The 10,449-nt window shown below is 34.0% G+C and overlaps 1 protein-coding gene across 1 annotated transcript; it reads left to right on the top strand.

The window, feature by feature from the left end:
* The first annotated feature begins 323 nt into the window (after positions 1 to 323).
* RNF6 (ring finger protein 6) lies at positions 324 to 6,764 on the top strand. Its single transcript, XM_079136685.1, is given in 4 exon segments — positions 324 to 529; positions 531 to 534; positions 1,364 to 1,459; positions 3,958 to 6,764. Coding segments are annotated over 4 exon segments (2,052 nt in total). The 5' UTR covers positions 324 to 340; the 3' UTR covers positions 5,721 to 6,764.
* Positions 6,765 to 10,449: the final 3,685 nt, after the last annotated feature.

The following is a 10,449-nucleotide window of genomic DNA, read 5'->3' as shown; positions in this document are numbered from 1 at the left end:
AAATGGGGCTTTTAGACCAACTTTATCAGAGAATAAAGAGATAAAAAATCCAATCAGTTTTGTATTCAGATAAGAGAAATATGTGCTAAACTCAAATTCTGACTAAACAATAGCTTTAGTTTAAGTAGTAACTCCAATTGTGTTATATCTTCTAAAAACTGTTTTTCATTTTTTATGTAAGTTCCTTCTGCAAGATTTGGCAAATGAAGTATTTGAGTAGGGGGTAAAATTAAAAAAAAAAACAAAAAAAAAACAGTTAAAAATGGAAGGCCATATGTAGTCTAGACTAACACCTTGAATTTTGTGTATATTATTTATACAGGAAGCCAGGACTGTCAGTATGAATCAGTCTAGATCTAGATCAGGTGACGGTGATGAAGAAACTTCATCTCAAGGGCATAATCATCGTGAAAATGAGAGAAGATGGCAGCAAGAGCGTCTCCACAGAGAAGAAGCCTATTACCAGTTTATTAATGAACTCAACGATGAAGACTATCGACTAATGAGAGATCATAATCTTTTAGGCACCCCCTGGTAAGAAATGGGTAAAAGAGGAGACACATTTTCATCATCATTGGAAAGAAGAATTTTGAAATAATGATAGGGTTTTTTTTTTTTCCTTTATACTTTATTCTCCCAAAATATTGTATACTGTTTTATTTTTTGTTAGTTTTAAGAACTTTTTAATATAACAAAGTAGAAAATCAGTGACTTCTGTATTTTTAAGTAGTTGAGACTATTGAATATATTAAACATATTATATAAATGCCAAACTGATAGGTTAATGTACATAATAGTGTTAAACATTTACATATATGTTTACATATATGGACCCATTTATCTTAAGTAATATTTATACAAGTAAAATATTTAAAATCCAATTTGAACTCACTTGGGGTGTTATAATCTATGTATTCAGCTGGATTCGTAACCCCCTAAAAGTCCATAAAGTTTTTACAAATGAACTATCTGAAATTTATATGTTGTATGTTTGTATGTTGGTGGCCTATATAATGAATAGGGGTAAAATTCAATAAACAGAGATTTGAAGTTTTTTCTAGAGAACTTCTCCCTTAATTTCTTTTTAATGCTAAAAACAGTATGAAATTATAGCTTATAGGTTCCCATGTATATCAACTGACTACTAACTATTCAAATTAAATCTTATTTTAATAAATTTAATAAAATAGTAATAAATGAGCACAACCAAATTGTTGTACATTTGTGTCAGTTGAAATTTTAACAGTTTTCAATTTATAGAGAGCCTTGTCTTTATAGGTTGCTGAAATTTGGTCTTAACCTTCATGAATTTTCATAAAAATTGCTAATTTAAAATTCTTAAAACCATTTTTCACTGTTTCAGGAGAAATAACATCAGAAGAACTGCAACAACGATTAGATGGAGTGAAGGAACAACTAGCATCACAGCCTGACTTGAGAAATGGGACAAATAACAGAGGTACTGTGGAGTCTTTTCCATAAATAACAGGCTTGACTGGAGTAGTTTGCCAGAATGGAAATACTGTGTCCTGGATAATATGTTTATTTTTGTATTTTTCAGTGTTAATATGATATTCTTTGAGATAATATTTATGTATTACATGCAGAGCAGTCTGGTTAGGCAGTATGGGACGGAAGATTAATAAAAGATGTCTTATACAGATTGCCTTCAGGCAACTTATATATGAAATAATATACAATTAATTACTAGCACAATTTTCTTTTTAATCTTAGAATGTACACACCTCTTCTATGGTGATGTAACTAAGCTCCGCTTCTAAAAACTTCTATATAGAATGATACAGAAAGTCTGAGAGTCAGAAAACTTTTTTCATTTTATTTATTGGTTTGTTTTGTTTTATTGAGCAAGCACTAAGCCATAATATAAAATCTTCTTTAAAAAAATAAGTTCTAATAGAAAGAAAAAAACCAAACTAAAAGAAGTATATAGAATTAAAAGTAAGCCCCAAATTCTATATCATTTCACTAATTCTGCTTCTCTACCCAGAGGTATTCATTGTTAGTAATTTTATATATGATGTCAAGATCATTGTATTAGTTATAGTCAGTAAAAAAAAAACCCCACAAATACAAAAACCTTAAAATGCAATGTCTCAATAGATAGTAGTTTCTTTCTTTTTTATGCTAATAACCCAAGGAAGGCAAATAAACTTTGCTCCACAGATCTTCCTGTGACCCATCCAGCTAGCTGAGTTGTTTTACAATTCTGCTATCCACTACTGTAGTGATGAGCCACATGTGACTCTTTAAATTAATTAAAATCAAATGAAATTTAAAATAAAGTTCCTCAGTCATATTCATATACTTTGTAGTCCCATGTAGCTACTGGTTTCTGTATTGGACAGTGGAAATACAGAACATCTCCTTTATTGCAGAAAGATGTATAGAGCATTGCTGCTCCAGACGTCATTTGTATGATCATGGTAAATCATAACCACAGCTAAGTTCTCTTTGGCACCTAAGTGCCAGACTGTCCCCATGCCCAATTACAATGTATTTACAATGGAAGAAGAGTAGGATAGAGTTAAGAGTTACCACATTCTAGTTAGAGAAGGAGGTAACATTTAGAATGATTAATGTTTGCTTGCCTTTACTCATATCTTTTTTCCACACCAAAATGAAAATTGTATATTAACCCATCTTCTTTGTATTCAATATGCAAATAGTCTACATTGATAGAGCTTTTAATATTGGTCTTTTGAATATGTTTTAGTAGAAACTATACTCATTCAATGTAAAATAGTTCATCATTAGAATATGCCTAAGATTGCCACTTATTTTATTGTCACCAACAGCTCATTAATAGCGTTAGTTTCAACATTTAAAAAATGTGTATGAAAGAGACTAAAGTAATGAAATAAAACCTAAGAAATCTCATTTAATAGCTACTTTTAGTAGAAAAAACTTTAAAGTTGAAATCTGTAAAAGTAATGTGTGTCAAAATGCTTTTCATTGAGTTTTACACTTTATATAATTTACTAGTAAAAAATGGAAAATTTAAGCATGGCTCAGTGACTATATAGTCAGAGAAGTTTATCTGGGACACATTGATTTCTAAATTTATTTAATCAATAATATTAATTAAGAGTTTGGTACCACATAATATTATGGAGGCTGAGGATTTAACAGTAACTAAAATAAAGCTAAAATCTTCGTCTTCATGAAGCTTACATTCTAAATGAATGAAGAATGCATTTTATTTTGTATAACAACTGACGTTTATTGAATGCTTCTTGTATGCCAGGTATTATACTAATAATTTTACATACATTGTCTTATTTTATCCTTATGATAACTTCATGAGATTGATACTATTATTTGCTATAACTTATAGAAAAGAATACAGCCATAGAGAACTTAAGTAATTTGTTACAGTCTCCCAGCTTCACACAAAGACAACAAATGTGGTTCTAATATTATGTTTGGAAAGCTAGATTTCTTATTGAGATGTACATTTTTTTGGCATTTCCTGAGACATAAAATTCCTAAGGCTACAAAAATACTTAGTTGCAAAAATGTTTATTTAGTTGGCTTTACAAGAAAGATTTCACAGATAACAGGATGATTTTTACACAAAGTTTGCCACTGTATTTTATTAATATTAGTATATGGTAAAAATGTTTAAACGTACACTTTTGGTATTAGATATATTTTTCATTTGTCTTAATATTTTGCCACTAACAAAGCAGGAATGGGAATTTTCCCAATTTTGCATAAATAGTATTTAAAGTTTTGTAATTACATAAATAGTGTTACTATTTTTATAATATGCTTACAGTATATACTTTTAGGAAGTTCAGGATTTTACTGCCATTTTTCATTCATTAATATACACTGATGTTCTTTAGTACAAACTCATTTTCTTATAAGCTTTCAATAAAGATCTAAGGACAGATTTTAGTAATTGATCTGAAGTGAATTTGATTTGCTTTTCAGACTCAGAAGTCCCTAGAGAAAGTTCAAATGAAGATTCTCTGCTAGAATGGTTGAACACCTTTCGTCGCACAGGAAATGCAACTCGAAGTGGACAAAATGGAAACCAAACTTGGAGAGCTGTGAGTCGAACAAATCCGAACAGTGGAGAGTTTCGGTTTAGTCTGGAAATCCACATAAATCATGAGAATAGAGGATTTGAAATTAATGGAGAAGATTATTCAGGCATTCCACTTTCAGATATTAGCAGCGATCGTACTAGCAATAGGCAAGAAAGATCAACTAGTCCTGTGGCTAGGCGAACAAGAAGCCAAACTTCCATGGATTTCAGTGGTAGTAGTTCCAACATTACAAGGACAAGGCTTGGTTCAAGGGGGCAGAATTTAGTCGAAGGATCACTTTCAACACTGGGAAGGTTAAGGAATAGAATTGGGCGGGCAGTTGGCATTCCTAGAACTAGTGCTTCACGTGCTAATTTTAGTAATCACACAAACCAATCAGGTGGTAGTGAACTCAGGCAAAGGGAGGGGCAGAGATTTGGAGCAGCACATGTTTGGGAAAACGGGGCTAGAACTAATGTTACAGTGAGAAATACAAACCAAAGATTAGAGCCAATAAGATTACGGTCTGCTTTCAGTAGTCGAAGCCGTTCACCAATTCAGAGACAGAGTGGCACTATTTATCATAATTCCCAAAGGGAAAGTAGACCTTTACAGCAAACCATTAGAAGGTCTGTGAGGAGGAGAGGTATAACTCGGGTCTTTGTAGAGCAAGATAGAGAACGCAGAGGTACTGCAAGTGCCCCATTCTCTAATTCAAGACTTGTGTCAAGAATAACAGTAGAAGAAGGAGAAGAATCCAGCAGATCCTCAACTGCTGTACGACGACATCCAACAATCACACTGGATCTTCAAGTGAGAAGGATTCGTCCTGGAGAAAATAGAGATCGGGATAGTATTGCAAATAGAACCCGCTCTAGAGTAGGGCTAGCAGAAAATACAGTCACTGTTGAAAGCAATAGTGGGGGCTTTCGCCGAACTATTTCTCGATTAGAACGGTCAGGCATTCGAACCTATGTTAGTACCATAACAGTTCCTCTTCGGAGAATTTCTGAGAATGAGCTTGTTGAGCCATCCTCAGTGGCTCTTCGGTCTATTTTAAGGCAGATCATGACTGGGTTTGGAGAATTGAGTTCTTTAATGGAGGCTGAGTCTGAGTCAGAAATTCAGAGAAATGGTCAGCATTTACCAGAGATGCACTCAGAACTGAGTAACTTAGGTACAGTTAATGAAAGCAGCCAGCATAGTGAAAGTTTCTCTCAAGACAGGCAAGCCCAAGAAGACAGCACTGAAATGCAAGCTGAAAATGAGACAACCCAGCCTCAGACTCAAAACAGTGACAGTAGAGGTGGCAGGCAGTTGCGAAATTCAAACAACTTAGTTGAAACCGGAACACTACCTATTCTTCGCCTTGCTCATTTCTTTTTACTGAACGAAGGTGATGATGATGATCGAATTCGTGGTTTAACCAAAGAGCAGATAGATAATCTTTCCACACGGAACTATGAGCATAATGGTATTGATAGTGAACTAGGTAAAATCTGTAGTGTTTGTATCAGTGACTATGTAACTGGAAACAAGCTCAGGCAATTACCTTGCATGCATGAATTTCACATTCATTGTATTGACCGATGGCTCTCAGAGAATTGCACTTGTCCAATCTGTCGGCAGCCTGTTTTAGGATCCGGCATAGCAAATAATGGGTGAAATGATGGGATCTATTCAAATATTGTATTTTAATAGGGATGAATATTCAAGCATTCTTTTGTTGAGTTATTTGTGATGAGCTAACCAGGATGAAAAATAACAGATTATAGTTTGAACTATTTTTTGGTGCTTTTTTAACTTGTTAAAAAGAGGAAATTTATATGAAATTTAAGATGCAAATGTTAAATTATCCAAAAGTCCAGAATAGTTAATATTGCTAGAACCAAATAACCTTTAAAAATGTTTTTATTTTGGTAATTTTGTCATGCTAAGCACTTTTGTATCTGCACAATTCAGTAAAGTTGAAAATCAGTCTTATTGTTAATACTACAGCAGACTTTTCTTGGATTTTCAAGTTTCATAGGCTTAGTACTAAGTCAAGACACTAGTGTCTAAGCCTTTGAAAGAATGTTTGGCTGAATGTTTGCTAGATTTATTAAGTTACTTGAAATGATAATTTAATACACAGTATACCATGTGTGTGTGTGTATATATATAGAGAGAGAGATATATAGATATATAATTTTAAGATTAAAATGTCCAGTCTAAAAACTACAAGTTTGATTCTTATTTAAGCTTTTGGGCCAATACTACATGTGGCACAATGTTTACTGTTGACAAGATCATCTCTGAGAGGATTAAGATATAATTCTGAAGTAGAAATAATTTACTGAAGCGTCTCTGACAATCTTGACTTACTAGACAGCAAGCAATATGTAATACTGAACAAGTATTTCTTTATTCAGGAATGGGACATGGAAAATTTAGGACATATAGATTATTTAAGTTGAGTTCAGCCTTTTTGTGACTTTTTTGAAAGTGCAAATAATTCTTTGGATTAAGTAGGGTACACAAGATGCATGGTTTCTCAAATTTAGTTCTAAAAAAATCTATTATAAAGAATCAAATGCATAGATAATATGTTAAGTTTACTTGGAGGCCAAAAAAAAAACTCCAAAGAAGAAACCTTAAGAGAATGTAGAGTTTCTATAAATACAAAGTATGCATTGAAGATCTATTTCTACCAATAAATATTTGAACAAAAACTGAATGTGAATTATTTTTTTCAGTTGTTCCACTGTAGCTTATTCACCCCCAAAATATTTAGTTCATACTGGGTGCCAAGCAGGTGTTGAGGATTCTTCAGCTGTCAGGTAGACATAAGTCCCTGTCTTAATGGAAAAGACATGTTTGCTCTTAGAAGTTAAAGATCAATTGATAACATAAATTACTGTTCTTACTTTCATGTTTACTTATGAACAAATGTTAGATGATAAAACTTGTCTCTTGATTGTAGTGGCAAATGGTGAGATCATTTCATGTTTCAGGAGGATGGCTTTATTACAGCAAACAGAATACACAATGGAATAGAGAGAAAATGAGAAGCAAAGAAACCAATAAAGGAACTATTGTAATAAGACATCATTATCATTTTTATTACCAGGTGTCATCATCATTATCAGTTACCTAACAGGGTGATGACAGTGAAACTGGAAGAAAAGAGAAGGGTGTAAAAATGTTCTTGATCTCTAGTTCAGTATGAAGAGATAGAGAATCATTCACAGAGGAAGAGAGAACTACCTGAGTGGAGGAGGAGGCACTGATACAAATCAGTTACAAAGAATGCCAATTTAAGGGGTGTGGTGGTGCATACTTGTAGTGCCGGCTACTCAGGAGGTTGACAGGAATATCATTTGAGCATATGAGTTGGAGACTAGCCTGGGCAACATAGTGAGACCCTGTCTCATTTTTTTTTAAAAAGTATGTAAATTACTTAATTTATACATCTTTCCCATGAATTTCAGTGTTACCATTTATCCCTAATATGATGGAAGCATAAATCCAGCATTTATTCTTCTATGGAGTATCTCCTGGGGAACGAAAAAAAGTAGGGATAAGGAAAAAAACACGTTTATTCTTTGTTTGACATAGTCTTTTGCAAGACATGGGACCATAGAACTGGGGATGTAGCTCAGTGGTAAAGCATTTGCCTAGCATGCACAAAGTCTTGGGTTTGATCCTCAGCTCTATAAGGCGCAAAAAAAAAAAAAAAAGACATGATAGTGTTTCTAGCATGATAAAATGTCCCAAGCAGGCACTTTAAACAACAAGGAGGTGTAACATATGGAAAATTACCTTCAAGCAGCGGTAAATTGGTATTCCAGTTGAGAATAAAGAAGGGTTTTCTTCAAAACATTCATTTGTTTCCCAATAAACAAGGCTGGTAAATACAGAGGCCCATTAATCTGTTCATATCTTCTATTTAGTAATGATTGTACCCCTTGTGGTTCTAATGTAGAAAGGAACAAATGGTTTGAAATGCATCAGTTGAATATTATGTTCTATGTCAGGTCCATAGAGCTTGTTCTTTATAGTGTGTCTGTCCTGCAACCTTCTATTTTGAGATTACCAGTTTCGCAGCTGCTCTCCCATGGAAGCACATCCTCTTACCCTATTTTCTTATTTTCCAGATTTTTCTATTTTCAGCTAGCATTGTTTACTTGATTAAAACTCTTAGATCATTTTCCTTTCAATATTTAACATTAATTCATAAACTTCCAAGATCTTGAAGCATTATTGCCAACTTAGCATAGTAACTGGCACAGTTAAAAAGAATCAGACACTGCCATTTACCTGCAAAGCTTGTGCTTTTCCCACTACATGGCATCTGGAGAAACAGAAATGCCTCAGGAAATTTTCAGTCTCATTTACTTCTTCCTAAAGTACTTTTCTAATTTTATAAGTTTGTTATATCATGTCTTTGTAATTACTCTAATTCCACAAGCAAATAATCTTGTGAATAAGAGAAGTATTGCTTTCTGAAAAGTATAAAACAGAATCTAGATGGTAAAGATGCATCCAGAGAAGAGATGGAATGGGGCATGTAAAGATGCTATTTTGTTAAGGGCCAGAGTTAATAAGCTGAGTCTGAGACTCTTTGATGCATATTACTCCCACATGAGAACATCCAATGCAACTTAAAAAAAAAATTTTTTTTTTAGTTGTAGATGGACACAACACCTTCATTTATTTATTTTATGTGGTGCTGAGGATTGAACCCAGTGCCTCACATGTGCCAGGCAAGTGCCCTACCACTGAGCCATAGCCCCAGCCCAGGACATCCAATGAAGTTTTAATCTTGCATCTTTCTAGTTGATTAATCTCTGGCCATGGGAGTAGAAAACTAGAAACAGCAGGAAGGAGGTAAATAGGTATTCCTTTGCAGTGGCAGCAGGCTCACTTTGAGATATTTGCCTTAATCTTGTGTAGCATTAATGGGTGTCTGTTAGAAATGATTTCCTAGCCAGGTGTGGTAGCACGCATGTGTACTTCCAGCAACTGGGGAGGTTGAGGCAGAAGGATTCCAAGTTTGAGGTCAGCCTCAGCAATTCAGTGAGACCTTGTCTTAAAATAAATAAATAAATAAATAAATAAATAAATAGGCCTGTGGATGTAGGTAAGGCACTCTTTGGATTCAATTCCTGGTGCCAAAAAACAAAGCAAAAAAATGATTTCCTCAGGAAGCCCAGATCACTGAGAACATCATTCTGTGTTCCACAGGACATGATGAAGTATATCAGAGGTGTCTGTTTCCTTAGTCTCTAGAGACAGATTGTGAGTTCTCAGTATGCATGTTAGTCCCTGAATATATTTGCCTTTATGATAATTATGGGCTCATAATCACTTTCAAGCAAGTTTTGTTTTGAGTATAAATATCTGAAAATTGAATTGGCCCCCTATTTTTTCTTTTCTTTTTTTTTTTTTTTTTAGTAGTAGTACTATCCCATTTCCTTTGGAAATCATTTGAAGATGGAATAACCTCTTGGCTGTCGTATATGGTATACACTGCTCCTTTTTATACATTTAAATATAAATTGCTCTCTATAATCCTAATCCAACTCTCTTCTGTGTAATTTCAAACATGTTTGCTTTTTCCCAGTGAGAAACAATGCAAAATCATCTAGCTTCTGTATTATGAGTTGGCATGATTTAGCCACTCTGAGTCCAGGTTCTCCGGTGACATCCATTCTATTAGTTTGGATTTAGTCAGGTTTAATTGTGATTCCTCACCATCCTGCATCTTATGGTATAAATGATACAAAGTTTTCTATCTATCTGATCCAGTGAAGTGAAATAAAAATCAAACCAAAAGAAGGAAAGAAGTGCCATCATTGATTACTGGTAGTGAATTGAATATCATATGTTGCTGAGCAAGTAGCAGATGAATAATAGAAACAGTGAGTCTCATAAGCATTCTCTTTTTGACTCACTTATCTGGATATAGAGTAAATTACTTGGTCAGACAACCTATCTGACTCAGTACCATAGAGCTACCTTCGAAAGACACTAAGGGAGGGTTTTCCCTACTGATGCTTGTGGCAACAGTAGGCCAGGCTTTTGAGGGGATGCTAAGTGAATGATTTCATCTAAATGTGTTGATGTTAGTGGTTTTGCTTCAGGATCTGCCATAATGGTGAACAATCAATCATAAGTTTTTGTATAGCAGACAAAGGACTTTTTCCCCCCCCCTTACATCATTAGTTCCTCAGAAATGCCAGAAATTTTGTAATGTTCTAATTTGGTGAAGGAATAATCATGGTCCTCACAACATTTTTGTTGCAACTGCTGTTGTCATTTTGTTTTTCTTTGTTTGTTTAGCATTTTTTGGGAAAAATCTTCCTTTCACTCTGACTCTTAACTAAGTAGATTTTGCTTCTGGCATAGTTTG

The sequence above is a fragment of the Sciurus vulgaris genome (genome assembly GCF_902686455.1).
Source record: "Sciurus vulgaris genome assembly, chromosome: 4".
In the NCBI taxonomy this organism is placed as follows: domain Eukaryota; kingdom Metazoa; phylum Chordata; class Mammalia; order Rodentia; family Sciuridae; genus Sciurus; species Sciurus vulgaris.
This window is presented reverse-complemented; position numbering and strand designations above follow the sequence as displayed.